Genomic DNA, 24,572 nt, shown 5'->3' on the forward strand with positions numbered 1-24,572 from the left:
GAGGTCAGGGGACTGGATCTCCCTCTCACCCCATCCCCAGTGCCTGGCCTGGAGCATGGCGTACAGTTGGCGCTCACAAGGGTACCGGTGAGTGGATCACCTGAGGTGACTGACTCAGGATAATCAAGGTTAGAGTATTGAAGCTCCCAACACACCCATCAGAAGGTTTGACTGTGTCTTCTCTGTGTGAAAGGGTAAATATAGCATACAGCTTGAAAAACTTCAACGAAAGCCATCAAGCTTCACAGTTCCTGAATTTGAAGGGTTCAGCCTCCATGTTCTGGGGTTGCCCGTGGGTGTGGGCTGGCTCGGGGAGGCGGGCCCTCTGTGTGTCCGAGTGCCGGCTTCGTGGCTTTTCCCGGTGACCTCTGCCTGTGGCTCTTCACACTCCCTGTCCTCTCCCCATCAGGATGACAACTGGGGGGAGACGACGACGGCCATCACAGGCACCTCAGAGCACAGCATATCGCAGGAGGACATTGCCAGGATCAGCAAGGACATGGAGGACAGCGTGGGGCTGGACTGCAGGCGCTACCTGGGCCTCACCGTGACCGCTGTCCTGGGACTTCTAGTGTTCCTCACTCCCATCGCCTTCATCCTGTTACCCCCCATCCTGTGGAGGGACGAGCTGGAGCCTTGTGGCACCATCTGCGAGGGACTCTTCATCTCCGTGGCATTCAAGCTCCTTATCCTGCTCATCGGGACCTGGGCGCTCTTCTTCCGCAAGCAGAGGGCCGATGTGCCACGGGTGTTTGTGCTCCGCGCCCTCCTCTTGGTCCTCATCTTCCTGTTTGTGGTTTCCTATTGGCTGTTCTACGGGGTCCGCATCCTGGACTCGCGGGACCGGAACTACCAGGGCATTGTGCAGTATGCCGTGTCCCTGGTGGACGCCCTCCTCTTCATCCATTACCTGGCCATCGTCCTGCTGGAGCTCCGGCAGCTGCAGCCCATGTTCACGCTGCAGGTGGTCCGCTCCACCGACGGCGAGTCCCGTTTCTACAGCCTGGGACACCTGAGGTAAGGGGCCCGATCGAGGAGCAGAAAGGACTGCTGACTGCCATCGTGCTGGCAGATAGCACGAGAAGGGTGAGGATGGGTGCTGGGGGCCGGGACCAGGGTCTGAGACCCTTCTTTGGGTTTTGGGAGGAACTGGGAAAAGTGGGGGGGGTTGTCCATGTCTGTTGACACTCCTGACTGCCAGGTGGGGTGACACCGTTGCTGGCTTCATCCACGGTTGCAGTCTTACTGGGCCAGCTCTCAAACTTGGCAGCTCCCAAAAGTGATGGAGAAGGGGCACATTGTGATGGCTGCTGGCCTTGCCCCTGAAATTGGCCTGTGAACAGTGGACAGAGTAACCAGCGCCTCCAGTTTGCTCAAAATACTACATCTGGTTTACATCTTGTCCTGCTGGGATTGTTCCTCCTCCCCGCCCCCCCCCCCCAAACTCTTAGAGGTGCCTCGGTTTAGGCACTAAACTATATGGTCACCCTAGGGACCCCCAGTAAAGAATCAAATGCAGGTGAGAGACCTCAAACTTGTGAGCACGGAGTGTTTTGGAAATGGATACACACGATAAAGTTAGAAGTATATTGAGATGTCATACTTTAAATCTATGCATGTCATGTATCCCTAAAAAAGGGATAATCGTATTTTATTTATTTTTATTTATATTAAGGTAAGCACTTTGTATAGACTGTCAGGTGTAGTGTTCATAGAACCCTTTGCTTTAGGTGTTACTCATCCCAACATTACAGATGAGGAAATGGAGGATTAGGGGATTTAAACAATTTTTAGAAAATAACGTGGCAGGCCTCGTTTAGGATTTACCCAGTTGTCATGAAACTGGGCTTCAGTTAATGACCCCATAATGGCATTTCTCACTTTGTGTTTCTCTAAAGGGTTGTTCTGTTTGTTTCGCCATTAATGTTATTTCCATTTTATTTTATTTGTTATTATAAGCACACATCTTATGATCAGGATTATTATTGTTCAGGATTCCTGGTGCACATGGGCAGGGCTTTCTCTAGGTAGTCTCTCTTTTTATTTATTGGATCAATTTTCTGTCTCTTTCCTGCCACAAATTGAGGCGGGGTCTGAGGTCAGGAGCTGGGTGTCCCTCTCACTGCATCCTCAGGGCCTGGACTGGAGCATGGCATTCAGCTGGCACTCACATGGTTACCGGTGAGTGGGTTACCTAGGATGACTGGCTTTGCCATCTTGCTGGGCTCTCCTGCCTCCTCCAGTGACACACGCCGATGTGTGTAACCTTCCTGACCCACGGTGAGCATTTAGTTAATTATGGCCATTACGGCCTGTGATTGCGTACCTGGCAGAGCGGCCAAGACCGTCAAGGGCATCCTACTGAGTATCAGAACAATGGGCTTTGTCATATTTTTGGCCTGGACACAGGAAGGTGGCCCGGCCCTGGTTTGGAGTTGGGTCACACTGCCAAACCATCTTGGTGTTGGCATGCACCCTCTTTCATTCCTCTGGCTTAGCTTGTACCCCCTGAGGACTGGGTGGTTTAGCCCTGGAAGCGGCTGCTGTCCTGACCGGTCCTTGGAGAGGGAATCAGTGTCTGAGTCACATGCCCCACACAGCAGAATTGTATGTCTCTGAGTCCTTTGCAGATGCCTGTGGGGCTCTGAGGGCGAGGAAGTCCCTGCTGCTTATTCATCTCTGCTTTCTTCCAACCGCCTCTACCCCCCACCCCGTTTTTGGTGGAGAATGACCAGCAGACTTGTGTTAAAAATCAGCCACAGGTGGGACGCCTGGGTGGCTCAGTTGGTTAAGCGGCTGCCTTCAGCTCAGGTCATGATCCCAGCGTCCTGGGATCGAGTCCCGCATTGGGGTCCTTGTTCTGCAAGGAGTCTGCTTCTCCCTCTGCCACTCTGTCTGCCTGTGCTCGCGCACGCTCTCTCTCTCTCTCTCTCTGACAAATAAATAAATAAAATCTTTAAAAAAAAAAAAAAAAAAAACCAGCCACAGGGACATCTGGGTGACTCAGTTGATAAGCATCTGCCTTTGGCTCAGGTCATGGCCCCAGAGTCCTGGGATCAAGTCCTACATCAGGTTCCCTGCTCAATGGGAATCCTGTTTCTCCCTCAGCTGGCTGCTCCCCCTGCTTGTGCACGCGTGCTCTCTCTCTCCAAATAAATAAATAAAATCTTACCCCAAAAAATCTGCCACATGCAGAGCCCAGCATTGGGGGTACCTGAGACACAATGCTGCCTGCCTTCACAGCTCTGTCTGGAACTCATGGGGTTTACTGTCCCTTGTTGAGAGACCAGTGCCCAGCTGTGTTTGGACAGTTGCCGACACAGGCCCAGGTACCAGAGGTGGGCACATGGGAGGAGGAGGCAGTGGCAGCAGGAAGCAGTCTGTCCCAGGACAGGACAGGTTTTGCTCAAGCTGAAGGGGGTGGAGAGAAATCTAGCTCTGGTTACAGTAGAGACGAGTGATATTTGGGATGCTTCATGTAAGTGGCCAAGACACTGGCTTCCGCCCTCATCGGTGCAAACCCCATCTGTGGGGTGGAAAAGGGAAGGGAGTTGTCTCCCCTTGGGTCATTCCAGTGACTTCCTGCCCCCCCCCCCCCCCCCCCCCCCGCCAACAGCTCCCACTTGGCCCCTCCCTCCAAGACTGGATAGGAGCAGGGGTGGGGAGGGGATAAACAAAACAGCCCAGGGGCAGTACGCCTGTGCTGTGTTGAGAAACTTGGCAGCAGCCCTGGAGCCTCACCATGGCCCCGCTGCTGGGGGGCGGGGGCGGGGGGGGGGGACACCTGGGTGGGAGGGCAGGGCCAGCAACACCGTGTGACCCACAGGCCTGCTGCACACCCTTCATGCCTGTCCTCGCCATGACCAACAACTGCTCAGCCCTAACTTGCTAACACTGGAGCCACCAACCCTAGCCCCTGGGGAGACCCACGGGTGCCACTTTTCCGGCAGCCCTGGGTGGGGGTGGGGGGCACATGTCAAGGTTCCTGGCTTCTCTCCAGGACCTGTTGTTCTCCTCCTTTCCCTGCCCTCAAGGAGGCCCCTTTGGTCCCTCGCATGGAGGGAGACCGTGTTGATGGGGTGGAGAGCTGGCCAGGGACAGAGAGGTGCCTTTGCTCTCAAATCGAGCCCTCCGCGTGTGTGAGCTGGAGCGGGCTTGGCATCTGTCCCTGCTGGCACTGTGTGGGCTCAGCCGCCTGCCGCTGCTTGGGCTAAATCTGGTCTGAACCCAGCGGTGGCTGCTGTAAGAGTCACGGGGCCAGAAATATAACTTCAGAACCCTTTTGCAGAGCGTGGAAACAGACAGGAGGGATGGGGGAATCAGAAGACACAGAGAGCGAGTCCGGGGATCAGAATAGCAAGTCGTCCTCAGCTGACTGGCAAGCCGTTCCCCTTCCCTTTCTGGAAAGCTTTCCCTTAGGTGCAGAGCAGTGGTGAGTGCTTTTGTGGGGGTGTTCTCAAAGATGATTTGATGGAATCGACTGAGCTATTTTTGAGGGTTGTCTAAAGAATGCCTGTTCTTCAGTTTCTTAAAGGAAAGATGCTTCTTGTTAGCTCTCATAAAAGGTACAGAGTCCCTGCTTGTTGGCACGAATGGAGTTATGGGCTTATTTAAAAACTTTCAGAAAAATGGAAGGTTATTGTAAGGTGAGATACTGTAAATAGATTAAGATACTTCTAACCTCTCTGCCCGGTGCCTGGGAGATGACAGAGGGCTTTTCAGTTGTTCCATGTCATTTACCGCTCCTGCCCTTCAGGGTGGGACAGGTGGTAGGGGGCGGCGGCCCTGTGAAGAGGAGAGCCCCAGCTGTGGGTTTGGGGACTGTATGCTTCCTTGGGGTCGCACCCCTCCCCTGTGCCTTGGGATAGTTGTGTTCATGCTCACAGTACTGCTTTCAGAACACTCGAATGAGCTCAGAAGCATGTTTGTGTTATGTATCTTGGGCCAGGCTGGACCCTAGCTCTTTTGTTAAATACATGATTCTGTTTAACTCCTAGCTTCAGGGTTGGAAAGGGGAGAACGCAGAGGGTTAGAGATGTCTGGCTTGCATCCTGCAGCCATTTCGTAGCCTGTTGCTTCCTTTGTTCAGTTAGCAAACACCAGGACCTTAAAACCACACAGCAGTAGGGGTGCCTGGGTGGCTCAGTGGGTTAAGCCTCTGCCTTCAGCTCAGTTCATGATCTTAGGATCCTGGGATTGAGCCCCGCATGGGGCTCTCTGCTCAGCAAGGAGCCTGCTTGCCCCCCCCACCCCCCACCCCGCCCCAGCCTGCCTCTCTGCCTATTTGTGATCTCTATCAAATAAACAAAATCTTTACAAAAAAAAAAAAAAGAAAAAGAAATGATTCTTGGATTGCTTTTAAACATTGCAAGTTTATGATCATGCACGCTCATAGCATTGCTGTGTTGAAAAACACTGTTGTGGTTCCCCCACCCCACTCCTGCAACTCATAGGTGGAAATGAGAAACATGTTATTGGATAATGGCGGAAAGACCATTGTTTTTATAAGTGGCAAGGAACTTGGCTGAGCTGTATTGGTGTTCTAGTGTTCTGTGGCAGGTAAAATTTGTGAGTGAGGGATGGAATTGGATATCTGGCTGAGGTATTTATGTTTATTTTTTTAGAGAGAGGGAGCACGCGCATGTGGGCAGGTCTGGAGAAGAGGCAGAGGGAGAGAGCATCTTAAACGGGCCCTACATCTGGCATGAGCCCAACACAGGGCTCAGTCCCACAACCCTGAGATTATGACCTGAGCTGAAATCAAGAGCTGGATGCTTAACCAACTGAGCCACCCAGGTGCCCCATAGCTGAGGAATTTCTAAGCCAAGTGTTGAAGATGCACCCAATAAAAGATGGCAGCGCGGGTCCTCCATCACTGCTCATATAAAATGTGAGAGGAGAAAGCTGGGTTGCAGAAGGAATTCTGCAAACAGGAATCCATACTTGAAGATTCGGAAAATTCTCAGCCTATCCATAGTATAAACAATGATTAAGTGTATACTGAAGAGGACACCAAGGGTGTGGTCACACAGCTGTTTGACTATTTGTTAAGTTTGTTTGTTTGTTTGTTTGTTTAAGTAATCTCCACACCCATCGTGGGGCTCTTGTGAACTCATGACCTGGAGATCAAGAGTCCCACACTCCACCGCCTGAGCCAGCCAGGCGCCAACTCTTTGATTCAATCAGGATTTAACCTGCTATTCCAGCAGAAGCCAAGAATAAAGATGGGAAGGTGGGTTCGTACCAGTGCAGCACCACTAGCACCTGAGACTAAAAGAAACAGAAGAGTGGGTTGGGGGTGGAGGCGGGGGAGGGGGGTTGATGGAAGGAAGGCTGCGAACATGCAGTATCCTTCAAGGAAAGCGAAGAAGGACCCCAAAGGTGATCCAGAGATCATTAGGGCACCCCTCCCACCGCAGGCCCAGGGGTCAGGGTGCTTCCTCACTGGCTTCATAGGATGGGCCCCCCACCGTGGTGGGCCGGGTGGCCATTGCTGAAACTGCCTGGACAGGGCCACCCCCAGAGCCCCGAGGACACAGCATTGAATCAAAGAGGATTATCCTGAAGATCAAGATCTTAAGATCTAATGGGATTGGCCCTGCTAGGTTTTGGGCTTATTTGGGACCCATCACCCCTTTCCTTCCAGGTTCTCCCTTTTGGAATGGGAATGCCTATCCTCCTATGCCTGTCTCGTGACTATATTGGAAGCACATAAGTTATCTGGTAACACAGGTTCACAGCTGGAGAGGGACCTTACCTCGGTATGGGTTTTACTATGAGTCTTGGCACTTAGGTGAGACCTTGCACTTTGGGCTGGTGCCTGAATGAGTCAGGACCTGTCGGGGCTATTAGGATGGAATTGATTTATTTTGCACAGGAGAAGGACATGAATTTTAGGGGTCAGGGATGAAATATTACAGACTGAATTGTGACCATCCAGAATCTACAGGTTGAAGCTCTAAACCCCATGTGTTTGGAGATGGGGTATCTGAGGAAGTAATTATGTACGGTTCAGTGAGGTCATAGATCTGCTAAAATATGTGTCCTTATGAGACAGAGGGAGAGAGTATGTGTAAACTCTACTCTCTCCCTCTCTCCCTCTGCCCATGAACCAAGGAAAGGCCATGTCTGGATATCACAAGAAGGTCGTCATCTGCAAGCCAGCCGCAGGGCTCTCCCCAGAAATGGAATCAGCGAAACCTTAATCTTAGACTTCTAGGCTTCAGAACTGGAAGAAAATAAGTTTCTGTTGTTTCAGCCACTCAGTTTGTGGTATTTTGTGATGGCAGCCCAAGCTAAGACAGGGGCAGTATACACGGGTGACCCTTGACCCCAGAGCCCCAGGAAACCGTGGGATCAGTGGGCACAGTTCAACCCTGATGAAACGGAGCTCATATTATCCTTCTCTGGCTCATGCCTGCGTCCTCCCAGCTTGAGTGGGAGCCCCTCTTCTCTAGAATGTACTTCAGTTTTCTGGTTAGAAGTGAGAAAGGGAGCATCTCCAGGGGAGATTAAGGTTAATCCAGTAATTCCAGGGTAAGTCCAGCTCCCCTTGAAATCTTATGTCTGTGATTCTGGGTCAAGTGATACCCACCCAAGTCAGTGATGACCAGTGAGATCGGACTGTCGCGCTGGGCTGTGGGCCCTCCCTCCCACGTTCAAGACCAGCAGCCACGGTTTGGGGAGGACCCAGCGCCATCGGCTGTGAAGTGGGGCGGTGTTTTTAAATGACCGCCAGAGGTTTGGGTTCATGTCACTTACGATCATGGTCTCATACACAATTTCACTTTTAGAAACGCCTGTTTTGTTTAACTGCTTTTCAGTAAAGATGTATGACGGTCTTCACTCCTACCCCCTCCAAACGCAAGGGCTAAAAAAAAAAAAAAAAGAGCAGAAGAGGGTAGAGTGGAAAGGTTTCTGCTCAGATCAGCTTTGCTGTGGGAGAACCTTGAGGGCGGGCACAGAGCTGCCGTTTGTGGTTTGGCCACAAGGTGCCTGTTCAAAGTGGCTGTAATGAGAGCAGAAGGTGCTGGACACTGCAGCCCTGTGTGTTTGCACAGCTGCCTCCTGGCAGCCGCTGCAGCTGGGAAGGCTTCCCTCGAATGCTGTCTGCCCAGAAGGCTCGCTCCAAGGCCCAGAGGAGCCACCCCTCGAAGAGCTCAGCCACTGACGGCCAGAGAGCCGGGGCCACAGGTGGCTGGGCCGTGGATCCCATACCCTCGAGAGTGTGCTATTGCTTTTCCCGCAGGACTCCCACTACAGACAGGGCCTGGCATCTTGCGTGTCTCCCCGAGGACTGATGGGTGTGATCTGATGTAGTGTGTGACTAGCTCTGCTAATCCTCAAGAATGCCAATGGACGGGGGTCTGCTGTCCCTGTCCTGCTCTGCTCTGTGCCCATTCTGGCTCAGTCCCTGCCAAGAGGGGTCCAGTTGCCCAGGCTGGCTGCCCTCAGACTCCAGACTCTTCATGCCATGCTTCTGTGGTTCTCCCCAAAACCAGAAGTCCTGCCTGTGAGAAATGTGAGGCCAGATGAGAGAATGCCAGGCCAGCATCCAGGGTGGGTCTGGAGGAACCTTAGTTCCTGTCTCAATCTCAGTCTTCGAGAGCCCTCAGCAGCCACTTGTCTTTGATGTTTATCTGGCGTGATTCAGCACAGTCACTGGAACCATCGAGAAAGTTGCATTTCCATCCCAGGCGGGGCAGGTGCAGCCGAACTGGATGGTGCAGGAGGTAGCTGTGCAGTGGGGTCTGGGCCCTGGCCTGGAAGCATGGCCGTGGGCTCTCCAGGTGGACCGTGGCAATAGCCAAACCTGTCACTCACAGGGAGCATTTCTCATGTCTGGCAGCATCTCTGCTGTGGCAAAGGCCGTCAGGTGGACAGTCGGCCATGATGGGATCAGCTGCTCGAAGGAGGCTGCCTCGGGGTGGACACCACATGCAGAACTGCCCGATGGATGGAGGCATTTCAGGCAGAAAGTATGACATGTGGGACAGCTTTCTGTTGTTTAGTCCCTGAAACCACCAGGCCGGTGCTTGTAGCCATTACTCCTTCTCAGCCTCACGGACTCCCCGGGCAAGACAGAGTGGGTCTCCTCTGGACATGTTCTCAGTGTGGTCTGACTGACCTTAGAGGGCATTTTCCAGTATTATCCTTCATCAGGGACAATAAAGTGCAGAGGGAGGTGCTCTAGAGCTCCCCAGATGGTGCTTTCGAGCCCATTCCACGGTGACCAACTCCTGTTGACTCTACCTCCTCTGAGCTGTCAGAGCTGATATTCCCAGCTTCTGGTCTCTCTCCTGGTGGGGAAGCCATGCAGGGCTTGTCTGCAGCCCCGTATTCAGTGCCCAGGCCAGGGCCACTTGGCAGCCTATGAATATGGGTTCAGAGAACTAGGTTGCACTGCAGTGACCACTCCACGGAGCTGGGGAGCCTGCAGGCCGGGGCCCCCCTGGGAATCCATGCGGCCTAGAGAAGGGCCTCCACAGGCCATCCTGGCAGGACAGGGCCCCATCTCTGTGTCTTCTGTCAGTCTGCCTCATGTCCCCAGATTTCAAGCACCGGTCTATGTCCCTCTTGGCCTATTGTGACAGAGTCCCCAAAAATCTAGCCTCCCAGGTCTTTGTGCCATCTAATCCAGCTCTGTCAGTAGACACAAGCCATGCTTCATTTTTGCCCCTCCCTGCCCTCAAGTTCCAAGGTGCTCATTGCCTGTTATCTGTGTGGGACTCGTGGAATCCACATCCCCAAAGGCAGTTGCAAGAGAAACATTTTAATTAAAAGGTAGGAGGTCCCGGAGATGCAAAACGTGTGGGCTGGCCTCCCAGCAGAGGCGGCAGTGGCGTTTGGGGGTGAATTATACTCGCATCTCTGAGACTCACATGAACATTGCTGCAAATTGTCCCAATTCCTGGTCACCCTGAAGTCACTTGATCTCTCCGTCCAGGGGCCAGTGAAGCTCACACATCCATGTGGCAGTCTTGCTGTCTCTTCCAGGGAGAGGTCAGTCAGATAAAACTGGGTCCATCAGCTGGCTTGCCTGCATTGGGAGTTTTCGTAAAATGCTGAAACTTCTAGAGTTTTCTCGAAGACCCTGGCTTCGGGCCTAAAATGCAGTCCGAGGAGCAGGCACACCTTGGAGAGTAGGAGAGGAGGAAGCCTTGGCACCGGCAACCTTTACTGTTGCCATCCTTTGGGTCTTCATGGCCCGCTCACCCTGTCTCCCGCCCACACGCTGTGTCTGTCCCGCCCTCTCTCCCCTCTCTCCTTTGCCAGCCTCTCAGCCTCCTTCCCCTTGACCTGCCTCCGTCCTTCTGGCCCTAAATACACGTGTGTTCATTTCCTAAAGCTGCTGTAGCAGAGGATACCACACTAGGTGGCTTAAAACAGTGGTCTCTCAGGCACCTGGGTGACGTCTGTTTTCAGCTTGGGTCATGATCCCAGAGTCCCAGAATCAAGCCCCCCGTGTCAGGCTCCCTGCTCAGCGGGGGGCATGCTTCTCTTTCTGCCCCTTCTCCGACTCATTCTCTCAGTTGCTCTCTCTCTCTCTCTCTCTCAAATAAATGTTTAAAACAAGTAAAAACAAAACCAGTGTTCACTCTCAGTTTTGGAAGCTAGGAGTCTACAATCTCGATAGTGGCAGGACCATGGAGCGTGTCGGGAAGAACCCTGCCTTGTCCTTCTAGCTTCTGATGGTGGCCGGCCATCCTCGGCTCTCCTTGGTTTTGCGGCCTCATTGCTGTGATCTGTGCTCTGTCGCCACATGGTGTTCTTGCCTGTGTCTCCTTTTCTTAGTAGACACCAGCATGACCTTTGCTTAGCGCACTCACGTCTGTGAAGATCCTTTTCTGCGGTTGTGGGTATGCACGTGGATTTGGGGGACATGCTGTTCATCCCACTATAGCAGGTTCTCACAGCTGCTCTGTGACTCAACAGTGCGGCCCTGTCACTCTTACTGAAGGTATTGAGGAGGATGGTTTTACACCAGCCTGCTTCTGCCCGCATTGCTTCCTCTGCCTGGAAGTGGCTTTACAGTCCATGTCCACATGGTGTGGCCATCATTCATCATTTAAGACTTAACTGGAAAACTCAGCTTCACCTCCTCAGCAGATCTTCCCCCTGAAGCCCCCATCCCGGTCACATGTTCTGTCCCAACCCAGTGGGGGTGGGGGATCATCACACCAACGGGACCTTAACGCCTCTCAAGGTTCTCTTCACATTTATATCCAGGTCCTTGGGATTTAGCTGGAGCTCTTAATTCATACTGGCCTGTGAATGGTGTTGGAGAGACTGGTGGTTAAGATTTTTGGGTGTCAGCATGCTTCGGTGCCTCACAAGGTAATGAGTACTTGCCCTGAAAGCAGGCCTTTGCAGATTTTACTGTGACTAGAGCTCTGTCTCTTCAGTACTTTCCTGTCAGCACACACTGAGGTGATCAGCTTCATGGTAGCTGGCATTTATGTGGGGTGTTGACATGTAAGAGATGCTTCCACGTTTTTCACGCATAAAGAAAGCTGTTTTGGGTTGGCAGAGCCAAAGAGGGCAAATGAATATTAGAAAAGACGTGGCTAAAGCCAGAATGAGGCTTCCCCATCCGGCCCTGTCACAGAGAGAGATAGCCTTTCTCGCTGCCTTGGGAGACAGTAAAGGCTGTGAAGTATGAGGGTCTCAGACTGCCTGAGCTCTGAACCATGAATGTTTTGGTTTTAATAGCATGTATTTTTTTCAAGATTTTATTTATTTATTTGTGTGAGAGAGAGAGAGAGTAGGGAGAGGAGCAGAGGGAGAGAGACAAACAGACTCTTGCACTGAGCTCAGGTCCCAGCACGGGGCTCGATCTCAGGATCCTGAGATCGTGACCGGAGCCAAAATCAAGAGTTGGCTGCTTAACCAACTGAGCCACCCAGGCGTCCCTTAATAGCGTGTGTTAATTGTGGAGGCTACAACCAAATCCAGGGAAAGGTGGATGAAATAACTCCTTATGTGTGCGTGTGCGTATGCATGTGTGTGCAGGCGTGTATTTTGTGCACACATGTCCACATGCTTTTATAGGCCTCCGTGTTCTTCTGTGCACAGTAAGAGAGTTAAAGGGGGGAGGTAAATGGCCACAATTGTTTCCCTCAAGTATTTGGTGAGCCTTCACAAGAAAGGGGGCTTGGGGTCCAGAAGGAAGCTGTGGGTGGACCACTGGCTAGAACTTTGAGAAGGGTCATCCCAAGGCCAAGCGAGAGTGAATGTTTTTTTTTTTTTTTCACGAGAGGCTGGCGGCTGTCTGGGCTGTTGTCAAGGGAGTCAGTACATGGATTGGGAGTTTGGCCTATCTGGACCCTGATTTCTTTGCTTCTTGTGTCTCCTCCTGGGTGAGAACTAAGGTTCTCTTCGTTCTCTGAAGAGTAAAAGTTTGTGATTCCGTGTAAGTGGAGCTGAGGTCATGCTTTTATGCCCAGAGACTGTAGGAATAATCTAGCCGCCAGCAGCCTCTTCTCTTGCTGCCAAATGACCGTTTGTAGTTGCCTGATGCCCTGTAGTTTATAAACACGTTCCCTGGCATGATTCTGTTGGCTCTCCCCGACATCCACACACAGCAGTCGGTGCCCTCCATCCATCACGGACCAAGAAACAGGCCCAGAGCAGGCAATGACTTCTTCGGGGCTATACGGGAGCAGGAGCGGATCTGGGATCTTGGCCTTCTGAGTCTGAGGCTGGCCTGTTTATACCAAGCCTGCTGAGAGTGGTCAGGAAGCACTGCATAGAAACAGAGAGCGTAGGGTTGATTCACTAACAAAGCAGTGCAGAGGGCATCTGCCCTGGCTCATTTCCCGTGGCAGTGCCCTCACGGTGGGCGCTGAGTTGAGGGGATAGAGCAGGAACACTTGGGGACAGAGGGCCTCCCCAGCATACCTGGAGGTGTACGCTCGTCATGCTTCCATACAGGAGCCATTTGCTTTGGGCCAGGTGCTTGGGAATACCGTATCTCATTTAATCTTTAACACACACCTTTAAAACATTCCCTCCTTGGGAGCAAGAAAGTAGAAGTGGACTCCCAAGTCTCCGGGACTTTTCCCAACCTCAATGCCAACTGACCTTGAAACCTCGGAAAGTCATAGAATTTAGATTTGCCCCGGTTGATATTTTGGCTCGGGAGTTCACTGCCCCAGCTGACACTAGGCTCTGGCCAGCGCCTGGCGTATTTGGCTGTTGCTGTCTATCTCTGGAACTTCTGACCCGCTACCCACACCAGCCCCAGTCATTTCGTTGACCTTTCAGTGATACATTTTATAGAGTTGAGCATCTTGGAGCCAGCTTAGTTTTATAGCAGGGCTTTCGGTATTGTTCTTCCCATCCTACAGACATAGAATCAGAGGTTTGGAGAACAGAATTATAATGTATTCAAGTTCAAAGAATAAATGGTAGAGGCAAGAGTCATGCTGTCTGGGGCAATTCTGTCAGGCAAAGCTGTCTGGTGCCATTCGCTCTGTGCATACTTCCTCCCACAACAGACATGCACGGGACTGCAGGAAGCGTGGACACAGGGGATACTCTTTCGGTTTTGGCTTTGGTTTTCAGAATTCCTCTTTCAAAAACATGTCTTTCAGGTTTTTATGAACTCAAATGCGAACTCCGTTTGGAGGTGCTTCTCTCGGCTGCAGCGTGAGCAAGAGCCCCTCGTCTCCATTGCCGTGGTGGCCGTGTGACCGTTGTCAACAACACTGGAAATGTTTTCCTGGTTGATAAGACACAAAAGGCCACAACCCTTCTCATTCCACCATTTTTGTCCTAAAAAGAGACTAGGCCACTCGGGCAGTGTGGTTGGCGATGAGTCTCACACTGAAATGTGGCTGTTGAACTGCCACAACTCTGTGCTGATCTATGGCCAGCCTGTCTTGTGCACAAGTTCAAGTTGGGATCAGCCCAGGCCGGGCAGAGTTGAGGGGCTTGCTTTCACACGGGCAGTAACATTAGCTTCTTCTGACACTAGATATTGCCTCACGCGGTTGTCTTACATGTGCACGTCTTTCTGCACAAAGTCCTGTCACAGCCCCGCGTATCACCATACTGGCTTCCGCAGCTGTTTGTGGTCTGGGAAGGGGTATGTCCCGGGATAGGGAGATGGGTGGGTGGGCTGGAACACGGTATTAATTGAGCTCAGCATTCTCTGTCTTGGGAGAGTGCTCCTTGCCGTGGGGTTTTGGTGGGGCCACATCTGTAATCTGTACATCAGGCTCCACCTGCCTATTATATGGGGTTTCTGTATAAGGATGGTTTAGTCAGATTACTGTTTCTCGAAATCGGATGGTGATAAGAGAGGTGGCAGGTTTCTCACCAACTTGCTTTTTCTTGCCTCCCTCCTTCCCCAGAGATGATCTGGTCTGGAGACTAGGACTAGTTAAAGGATTTGCTTTTCCCCATCCCTGAGGCCACTTTTGCCTTGGAAACCTCATGGTTTTTAGGAAAGGCAAGCTTAGGACTAATCCTACACATGTTGGAATTCTAGGGTTTCCTACATGAACAAGTTGAGCCAGGGAGTATACTTGGGGGAAGTTGTAGGAAGTGTCCCTTGTGCACAGGGCCTTGCCTTAGAGAGAGAATAACATGCTTGAAGACCTCTCAAGTCCTGTGTGGGGGCTGTTGGTGCTGTGCATTTAGGGGGCCAGAGAGTTAGAAAAGGCTTCCCCAAAGAAATCGGGCCTGCTTTGGCCTTGGAAGACACCGCATTTGGAAGGTGGCGAAGAACAGAGGCAGGAAGATACTGAACCTTGACATTGGCCGAGAAGAAGGGTGCTCCTGCATCCTGGCATTGTGAGCCATGGCTGAGGCCAATGCTGGGTGCCTGGCAGACTGTCCCTTCAGTGGGTGCTGAATTGCTCTTTTACTGAAGAGCCAAATAATACATTAGTAGCAAGTTCCTTTGAACCTGCAGTCAGGTATCTGACAAACTCAGTCAATTCACAGCATGAATCAGGATCCAGAACAGAAATGAAAAAGACCTTCGGCCTTGGACTGACACAGACCACAGACTCCCATGCCACAGCGGGGATCACTTAGCTGGAGCAGAGTTCCTCACTTGGGTCTCTCAAAGCCCTTTTCCCTGTTTATACCCAAGCTGAGGGTATATGAGAATGGAAAGATGATGGCCAGAGGCAGGTAGATTGACGGCCTCTGGGAAGGACTCTGATCGCCATAGTCAGGGAATATGGAAAGAATGTGAAGAAACAGCTGAGTGCTCATACTGCCCTGCGTCGTGGGGTGTGGGAACAGGTGGCCTCTGTCTCCTGTGGGGGCTGACATCTTTGCTGGGCTGCCTGTGTCGCACAGCTCATGATTAAAGTGTGAACATTCATCCTGAGTCACCAGCAAGGCTTTTTCATGTATAGCTTCCTCTCTTTAAAAACATGAAAAAAGGCATATTGTATTTTAATTCAAATTTCACAATCATATATATATATATTTTTTTTTTAAGTTGGGTACTTCAGTTATGCATTGTTTTCTGTTGCATGAAGCTTCTCATACCTTGATGTTGCTAGATCTGTTGGGTGTAGTGCAGTTTCCCATAGGTTAGGGCGTGCAGCTCTCTTAGATGCATTTCTAAACTTCCCAGGAGAGTCCCTCAGCTCCTGCGTTCACTTGTCAGCCCAAGGGGCTGGCCAGGTCCATGGCTGCTTCTGGAAAATTCTGATGCATCTGTGGAGATGACAGTGCTGGAGGAAGGGAGCACTGCCTGACTTTTCACCCTTATTCAGTTCCCCCGAGTGAAGGTTCTTGAAGGCTGTGAGACCTGCACACATAACATCAGCAGCTCTTGCCCCATCCTGGAGCATTCCCCGGTGCCACTGGGGCTTTGGCAAGGCTGGGCTTTGAGGGGTTCCTCAGACTTGCCCCAGTGTGGAGAGCATCTGCCTGCAGCCCTGTCCTCGAAGGGGACAGGGTGTGGGGTGTGCACCCTTACAAGGGAAGGCCTGCCAGAGCCAGGCATGGACAGAAACCCCTTCTCCGGGCAGCACAGTGCATTGTCTGTAGTTTGGGGAGGAGAGGTTGGGAAATAGAGCCACCAGGCTCCCATCCAGCTTTCTCTCAGCCGCCTAGCAGGCCCTGGCTGGGCTAGTAGGCTCCCCTGGGCTCCTCTTTGTGGCCTGGCTGAACAGAAGAGCCAAACCCAGCAACCACAAGAGGGTTTGCTTTGAAGATGGGCCTGAGAATAACCTCTGAGTGGCCTTTCAATTTTTCAAATTTTGATCAGGGCGATAATTCTCTGCTGGAATCCAGGAGCCGAGAGAGGTTTTCATGTCCATGTGGGAATGTGGGAGGAAATATGTGCACCCCAGCATGTCTGTTGTGCATAAACGGGGACATTTCAGTGAGGAGGGGCGTCTTATCTCACTAGGCCCAGAGCCTCCAGAGATGCACGGGCAGGAGGTGGGATGGTGCCTACGAGGGCAAGTTTTTGTGAGTGTGCACGTGTCCCCAGGCCCTGGAGAGTCTCTGGAGGGAAGGGGGTGGTGGAGAAGAAATGCTCGCCCCACTCTGGAAATTACCAGAGTCAGAGGTCAAGGAGGAAATGGGGCCGTGCTAAGCTGAAAGCCACAGGGCAGACTTGCATGGGAACAGAAGGGACTTTGCCACAAAACCTCAACTCAGGGACCACTTCTTTGCTCAGGGGGGCTGCTCTGGCACCCTCCCGAGTCTGGGTGTTCTGAAGCTCTTCTCTCTGCTACCCCAGCGCACGTGCATTCCAGTTAGCTCCCTTGGGTTTAGGGTCTCTGCCAGGCTAAGGAGCAGCTCCTTGCATCATATCTTTGCACTCCCAGGGCTGGGCAGATGGGGGCGCTCCACTGTGGCCGCAAAAATGAGCCGCTAAATGATGAGGGCTTTCAAAATGTGGGTTTGCCCTCAGGACTCTTCTACTTCCCTTATACAGGGTGAGTCTCGCCAGATCCCCAGCACCCCACCACCACCTCCCCTCATGAGTGTACGTATCAGGGTTGATACTAAGCATCTGAGCCCTGATCATGGATGGAGGGACTGTCGGGATGTAAGTGAGAAAGCTTTGCCGTGACTCTGCTCTCAAGGAGATTAGCTGATTGACTTCTAGATTGTTGCAGGACTCCATGCTAAACCAGGGGAGCTGAGTGGTGGGTTGACAGAGCGTCCTGCTGTTAGCTTAGACCCTGTATGGTCTCAGTGTGATGTGAGAATCCCTGAGCCACGTGGAGAGTTCTGGCAGTCATCCAGGCACAGAAGGCAGCCCTGTCCTGGCGCCCGGGCTGTTGTAAGTAATCTTTGTCACCGCACCCACCTAGCAAGGCCTGGGAGGGAGAATATTAAGGACAAGATACAAAGAAAATTTGTGGGGCTGGTGTGGGTACGTCCACTGCCCCACAGAAGCCACACATTGCAGGGGAAGAACACAGGCTAGAGCCTTGCGATTCCAGATTAGAGATCCAGCTCTTCGGTTTGGTATGCATGCCATGTGCCGGTCAGAGATTTTCGAACCTCGATCTTCTTACTGTGAATGATTGTGGAAGTCAGACAAGATGGTACATGAAAACCCATGCCTCATGAGTACAGGTCTCTCTTTGAAGTGGTGAGTGGCATGCATCCACGACCAAGAGCAAGTTCTTTAGCCACCAGTCGGGAGTAGGGGCACCTTCCCTTTCCACCCTCCCACCTGTCGGTGTTACCTCCTCTCTGCTTCTCTGCTGCTGTCCGAGGGGCCAAACAGGTGACAGAGGAGAGGTTGCAGGACATTAGAGCAGAGGGTCCTCTCTGTACACCCCTGGCGTCCAAGGGACAAGAAAGATCGAAGTCTCAGCTGAGGACTGGGAAGGGGGTCTTGCTTCCTTTCAAAGAGCGAGTTCCAGCTGGCCTGGGGCAGAGAGGACAGAACTCAGAGGAGGGATCAGGATTCATTAATGTCTGCAGCCAGCTTCCTTCATGTGTTTTCTGCCCTGTGTGCTTGTAGTTAGTTCTGATCCATGGAGAAACGAAATCCCAGCCTTCCTTACAGCAGGGGTCATGAGGCCTATGGGGAGACCCTGCCCTGGAACCTGAGAATCTGAATCTACACTTTGTTCTTTCATCCATTAGCCTTGCCACCGCCTCTAATTCTCTCGACCATTTGGGGATCCTCAGTTTCCTCTTTTGTAAACTTGGAAAATAGGAAAGTTCTGTGCGGCCTAAACCTGATTCCTTTCTCAACTATTAGCCAGATGGGGTATGGCTCATGACGTATCCTGGAAGAAGGCTAAGAAGCCACTTGATGACTGAACTCAGTCTCACCTTGAAGTTCTCATCCTGGAGACATTATGAGTGGCTGCCCGTGGTACTCTGCTGTTCTATCTGACTCCAAAAGAGGATTTTTATTTTATTTTATTTTATTTATTTATTTATTGGTCACTTAGAACCTGCTTCTTCAATGAAAAAGCATTGCATTAATTTTGCCCTCTTTTCTCAGTATCCAGCGAGCAGCATTGGTGGTTCTGGAAAATTACTATAAAGATTTCACCATCTATAACCCCAATCTCCTAACAGCCTCCAAATTCCGGGCAGCCAAGCACATGGCCGGGCTGAAAGTCTACAATGTAGATGGTACGTGCCTTGAAATGGTGTCTGAGGTTGGTGGGTGCGGGGCACACAGTTCGGACAACTCTTAAGCTTAAACTCTGTGGTCCGTTTGGTTCTTCTTCCCCTCAGTGTCTGTCTCTCTCATACATTCTCATTGCAGAACAATTTTTCTTTCCTTTTCTTTTCTTTTTTCTTCTTTTGTTTTCCTTTTCTTCCTTTCTTTCTCTCTCTCTCTCTTTCAGCAAACATACTTTCAGAGGAATGTTGATTTGCAGTCTACACATGTGGGAGGTTCATTCATTTGAGGGTTTTCTGATTGAAAACAATAGTGATGTGTGTTTCCTGCCTCTTGGTGGGAACATCTATGGAAAGCTGCTTTTCAAATTTTGGATAAGTTACCCAAGGATTCAGCTCCCTAGATCCATGAAGCCTGTAGCTCTCAGTAGTTCAGCATCTGGTGAGATACTTAGATTTCTCAATCTTGGCCAGGAGCTGGGGTTGAGTGGGTGGCAGGAGGCCAGAGGCCAGGCTGAGGACGTCAGAGCTGCATTTCAGGCTATCAGATAGTTAAGTGCGAGAAACAGGACACAGTGTCATTTCTTGCTGGGTGCCTTGGGTCAGGGCAAGGGCTTTGTGGACCCTAGAAGAGGATCCTGTTGTTAGCAAGTCAAGTGATTCATGGATGGTGTCAATTTTTAGTGGCCATATCCTCCCCATTGTGGCGGGGGTGGCTGGGGGTGGGGGGAGGCTTTATGAGATGTATGCTCAGTTGGGATTCCCAGAGGATTAGTAAATTTCACCTGTGATCTGAAAACTGAAAATTCCCACCAGCGAAACCACATCATTAACCAAGTAGTTGATACAGAAGAAAGCATGGGATCTGCCTTGTCCTTCTCAAAGTTAAGGCGATCTGTGGTCAGGGGAACAGGGTGGGGAGTTCTAAGTCTGTATTCCCAAATGGGCCATATTGTGAGTCCTCAAGTATTTTATTTTTTAATGAAACATTGTGACTACCGTTGACAGTCCAGCATGGCTTTTCGTCCTGTGCGTAACCAGTGTCTCCATGTCCTTTGACTTTCTTTTTTCTCTGTCCTTGTTCTCCCCTTCCCTCTCATTCTCGCTCATTGTCTTGTTGCTGAAATGTGATGCTCCAGCTACCTTATGGCCAAACTGAAACTTTTTGTAACAGATGGTGAGTAACATCTTCAGCATTCTCTTGTGTGTTATTTTTGGCCAACATTTTCATGGCCCGGCATTCTTCCTCTCCTTCTGAGTTCTTTTTCCATTTCCACAGATGACATGGGTTTGGGGGAGATTTCCTTCCTCTCATGAGCATAGCAAATGTGAGGCAGGAGTGCTGTTCGCCCTTCTGGAAGTTTCCTTTGAGATGGGTGGATGTGCCTCTCAGGGGTTGGGTGGACGGTATCGACAGACCGTGGTACTCATTTCCTACTCTGTTTTGCAGCCCCATGGCATTAAAGCTGTTCTTCCTCCACTGTCCTTCCCCAAAGGCCCCAGTAACAATGCCACTGGTCAGTCCCGGGCCATGATTGCAGCAGCTGCTCGACGCAGAGACTCAAGCCACAATGAGTTGTATTATGAAGAGGCGGAGCACGAGCGGCGGGTGAAGAAGCGGAGAGCGAGGTCTGTTGCCCGCGCACCCGCCCCCGACACTAACACCCTGTCATAGGGGAATTTTAATTTTTTTACCACAAGAATGAAATCTGAGTGTGTAAACATGAGCCGCTCAACCTTAGGATTGTATCCTGCTCCATTGTTTCTCATGCACCAGCGGGACCAGGAAGGCTTATTAAAGCACAGATCTGAGGTTCTGGGCCCCACCTGCAAAAATGACTTACTCCCTCTTCAGTGGGGCTGGAGTTGGGCCTCAGAGTATGCATGTCTTCCAAATTCCCAGCTGATGCTGAAGCTGTTGGCCCACACCCCACACTTTGATGCTCCCCGCCCCCAGTCCTCCCCTAGTCCCTTGCTGGCTCTCAGGTTCTGATCGTGTTAACTGAAGCGGACCAGGTTGGTTTCCGTCCTGTATCCTGGGCCTTTTCCTTCCTTTTTCCCAGGGGCTGCTGTTTGGGTGGCTTAATTGAGGGGGCTACGGCTGTGCTGCTTTGCAAGGCTTCTTCTGTGTCACCAGCCACCTCTCAGTGCGTGCAGAGCCTTTTATGGCCAGATTTTGAGGAATCTTAGAGGTGTTTTCATCTAATCCTTCACTGTAGAGATGGAAGGATTGAAGTGAGTCCCCAAACCCTGTAGTGGCAGAATTGAGAACAGAGGTCAATCTCCTAGTCCCAGGGCTCCTTCCCCCTCACCCCTGCCCCCCCTTCCTTCCTCCCTTCCTCCCCTCTCAGCCATCTGGAGAGGCCATAATGGAGGGGACCCTCGGGTGAGCTAGCTGGCAGCAGGCTGGGACACAGAGGTGGGTAGGAGGCCCTCCAGCCCCTGAATGTCGTCCAGCCTTGCAGCAGGCCCCATCCTGGTGACCGTCTCGTTGCCCCCCTATCTCCAGGCTGGTGGTTGCGGTGGAGGAGGCCTTCATCCACATCCAGCGTCTCCAGGCCGAAGAGCAGCAGAAAGCCCCAGGGGAGGTGATGGACCCACGGGAGGCGGCCCAGGCCATCTTCCCCTCCATGGCCCGAGCTCTGCAGAAGTACCTGCGGACCACCCGGCAGCAGCACTATCACAGCATGGAGAGCATCCTGCAGCACCTGGCCTTCTGCATCACCAACAGCATGACCCCCAAGGTGCGACTCGCCACAAAGCTTGGCAGGTGTCACCTGTCGATGGTTGTGCTCAGGAGCAATGGACTCCAGGATTTCTCTAAAGCCCTGACTCAGGAGGATGGCCAGTTCCTACTTACTTTATATTATCTGGGTGCCACCGGTTTTTGCAATTGCCTTTCGATAGCCTCTAGATTCAAGCACAGGGAAGCCTTCCACCTAGAGGCAGTAGAGGCAGCAGGGAGGGGCACTCTGTGTGTTCTGGAGCCCAGCTGACGTGTTCCAGTCTGGCTCCTCCCCGTACAAGCTGGTCGCTGCTGTGGGCAGATCATTTAATGGCTCTGTGCCTCCCTTTCCTACCCTGTAAATGGGGGCTGGTTGTGATACCTACCTCACGGGGTCGTGGTGGGAAATAAAAGAGATAGTTCACGTGAAGGGCTTCAAGCTGTGCCTGTCATGTGGTAAGGTCTGGATAAATGGCTGTTCTTAGTGGTGAAATGATGCCATCACTCTCCTAGGCATTTTAGACGTCAAAGAGTTAGTTTTACTTGGCCTCTTGAATTACGATATGAGTACACTTTTAGGGAGATTGCAAGAAACAGCCATGTAGCTGAGAGAGTGATGGGGCCAAGGAAGCAGAATAGAGTAAGGCTGAGCAAATGACCTGCAATCGGGGGTGGGGGGGGATGCTTGAGTTCCCGGCTCCACCAGTTGATTGGGTCATGACTTTGTAGAAGTCACTCTACATTTGTTTCCTTTTATAAAACAGGGAGAATAGTAGTATCTACCTGATTGCATTGTTGTGTGAAAATTATATTCGATATGGCAACATGACATGTTGATCACGTGGAAGAGAGTAAATGAGCTTCGCCTATAATGCATGTGGAGTGGTTTTTGTTACAAGGATCCATGTTCAGATGCTCCCTGTACATGTACAGCATATGGTTGCATTGTCACCATTAACAACCCTTAGGAAAGCAATACAGAAATATTCAGTAAGAATCTGTAAGGGTTTCCATATTCGTTGACTTAATAATCCCTCTTCTAGAATAAGCTCTCAGCACAATCAGACACATGCACAAATAATAATGAAGTTGATTTTTGCAAAGTGATCTGGAATAACTCCAAACTGGACATAACTTAAAAGTAGAATGGTGAGGGGAAAAAAAAGTAGAATGGTGGTAGGGCACCTATGTGGCTCAGATGGTTAGGCGTCTGCCTTTGGCTCAGGTCATGATCCCAGGGTCCTGGGATCGAGCCCTGCATTGGGCTCCCTGCTCATCAGGGAGTCCACTTCTTCCTCTCTCTCCCCACTGTCCACCCTGCTTGTGTTCTGTCACTCTCTCTGTCAAAAAAATAAAATCTTAGAAAAAAAAATAGAACAGTGGCTTATAAATTATCATGTATCACCTGTTAAAAATAGAAGAATCTTTGTTAGAATATTAAGTTACAGGGTCGCCTGGGTGGCTCAGTGGGTTAAGCCTCTGCCTTCTGCTCAGGTCATGATCTTAGGGTCCTCGGATCGAGGCCTGCTCAGCAGGGGACCTGCTTCCCCCTCTCTTTCTGCCTGCCTCTCTGCCTACTTGTGATCTCTCTCTCTGTGTGTGTCAAATAAATAAAATCTTTAGAAAAGAATTAAGTTACCAAAAACAGAATGCAAAAAAGTATGAATAGTTTATCTCCAATGAGTACAGTATGTCTGCATACCTGCTTGTACCATGTAGAACAAAAGCCATTGTTTTCCTTTCTTCAAGATCTTTTAGTTCTTGGTTGCTTTCATTTTCATTAAAAAAAAAGTATACTTTTCTGAATTAAAAATAACTGATACTCTTTGTAGGAATCCAGGCATTAAAGAAAAATATAATGGGGGTGCCTTGGTGGCGCAGTCGGTTAAGCATCCTACTCTAGCCTTCTGCTCAGGTCATATACTTAGGGTCGTGGGATCGAGCCCCATGTCATGCTCCATGCTCAGCTCAGAGTCTACTTGGGATTCTCTCTCTCCCTCTCCCTTTGCCTCTCCCCCCTCTGCTTGCGCATACACTTTTTCAAATAAATAGATCTTTAAACAAAGTTAAAAAAGGAAAAGGAAATTATAATGTGCTAAGGGAAGTTTCCATTCTCCTCCCCTAAAGTTTTTGCTTTCAGAGGGGTGTGTGTGATTAAAGAAGGAGTGGGGAAAAAAGCAAACCACAAATGGGAGTTCATACCAAACACACACACACACGGGAACTTGGAAACTTGCTTTCTTCACTTAAAACTATCTCTACAGTGTTTTCCCCTGTCAGTACTTCCAGCTCTCTGCCCTACAGTTCTAATTCATTCTCTTTAATAGCTGCATCTTATCCTGCTGAATACTGTGATTTGTGTAACCAGTGCTTAAAATGCACATTTGGATTAATGTCTTTCAGTAGTTTAAACCAGGGCTTGGCTGTTTTTGTTAATCAAGTTTTATTAGAACACAACCCCACCCTTTTATTTCCATATCGTCTATGGCTGCTTTCTCTCTACACAGGCCAAGTTGAGCAGTAGTGACAGAGCGTGGTTTGTGAGGCTGAAAATATTTATGTTAGAGAAAAGTTTGCCAACCCCTGGTCTAAACAGTGTTGCAGCGAGTATGTTTTTCACATACGTCTTTGTATATCTGTGCAGGTATTTCCAAAGGAGAAATTTCTGGTAGAGGAACAGCTAGATCAAAGGTAGAGATCCTGCCAAATTGTTCTTCCATGGGATGTTACTCTTTCACACTTTGCCTCTGGGATACAGTTCTGTTTACTTCCTGCACACACTTGACATATTGGGTGTTACCATTCTTTTTACTCATGGTCCACATAAGAGGCCAAAAAAAAAAAAAAAAAAAAAGTGTGTTTGAATTCATATTTCATGAGTTATCAACGTGGTAGAGCATCTTTTGTTAATTTTCTATGAATATTTAGTATCCTATAAATTACCTTACTACTTTCAGTTCTCTCATTGCTGAGTTGTTTCTTTTTCTTAGGATTCATAAGAGTTATTTTTATATTAGAAGTGTGTTTAGGCATGGTTCTGCTTCCTGCCTTGGAATATAGGCTTATGGATCAGAAATAATGTAGTTGGCAGCAGCAGTGAGGTGTGGATGGAAGGGGATACCATGTAGAAACTGCCCTTGACTTGTGTCTAGGACCAGAGTGACAAATCCCAGTACCTCCTGACTGAATCACAGACTTGCTTTTTCTTCTCTTTTCTTACAACTAAACCAGCATCTATTGATTTAATACACACATACATCATTGAGCTCCT

At 50.4% G+C, this 24,572-nt stretch overlaps 1 protein-coding gene across 2 annotated transcripts in view; it reads left to right on the plus strand.

Annotated features, from left to right (window-relative positions):
- VANGL1 (VANGL planar cell polarity protein 1) overlaps positions 1-24,572 on the plus strand; it is a 48,050-nt gene that overhangs the window by 19,966 nt on the left and 3,512 nt on the right. For both annotated transcript variants that reach the window (XM_059136153.1, XM_059136154.1), the window contains 4 exons: positions 410-1,017; positions 18,452-18,585; positions 20,073-20,205; positions 21,086-21,320. In XM_059136153.1, coding sequence (XP_058992136.1) covers positions 410-1,017; positions 18,452-18,585; positions 20,073-20,205; positions 21,086-21,320 — 1,110 coding nt within the window. The remainder of the gene's footprint in view (positions 1-409; positions 1,018-18,451; positions 18,586-20,072; positions 20,206-21,085; positions 21,321-24,572) is intronic.

This window comes from Mustela lutreola, chromosome 10, assembly GCF_030435805.1.
Source record: "Mustela lutreola isolate mMusLut2 chromosome 10, mMusLut2.pri, whole genome shotgun sequence".
NCBI lineage: Eukaryota > Metazoa > Chordata > Mammalia > Carnivora > Mustelidae > Mustela > Mustela lutreola.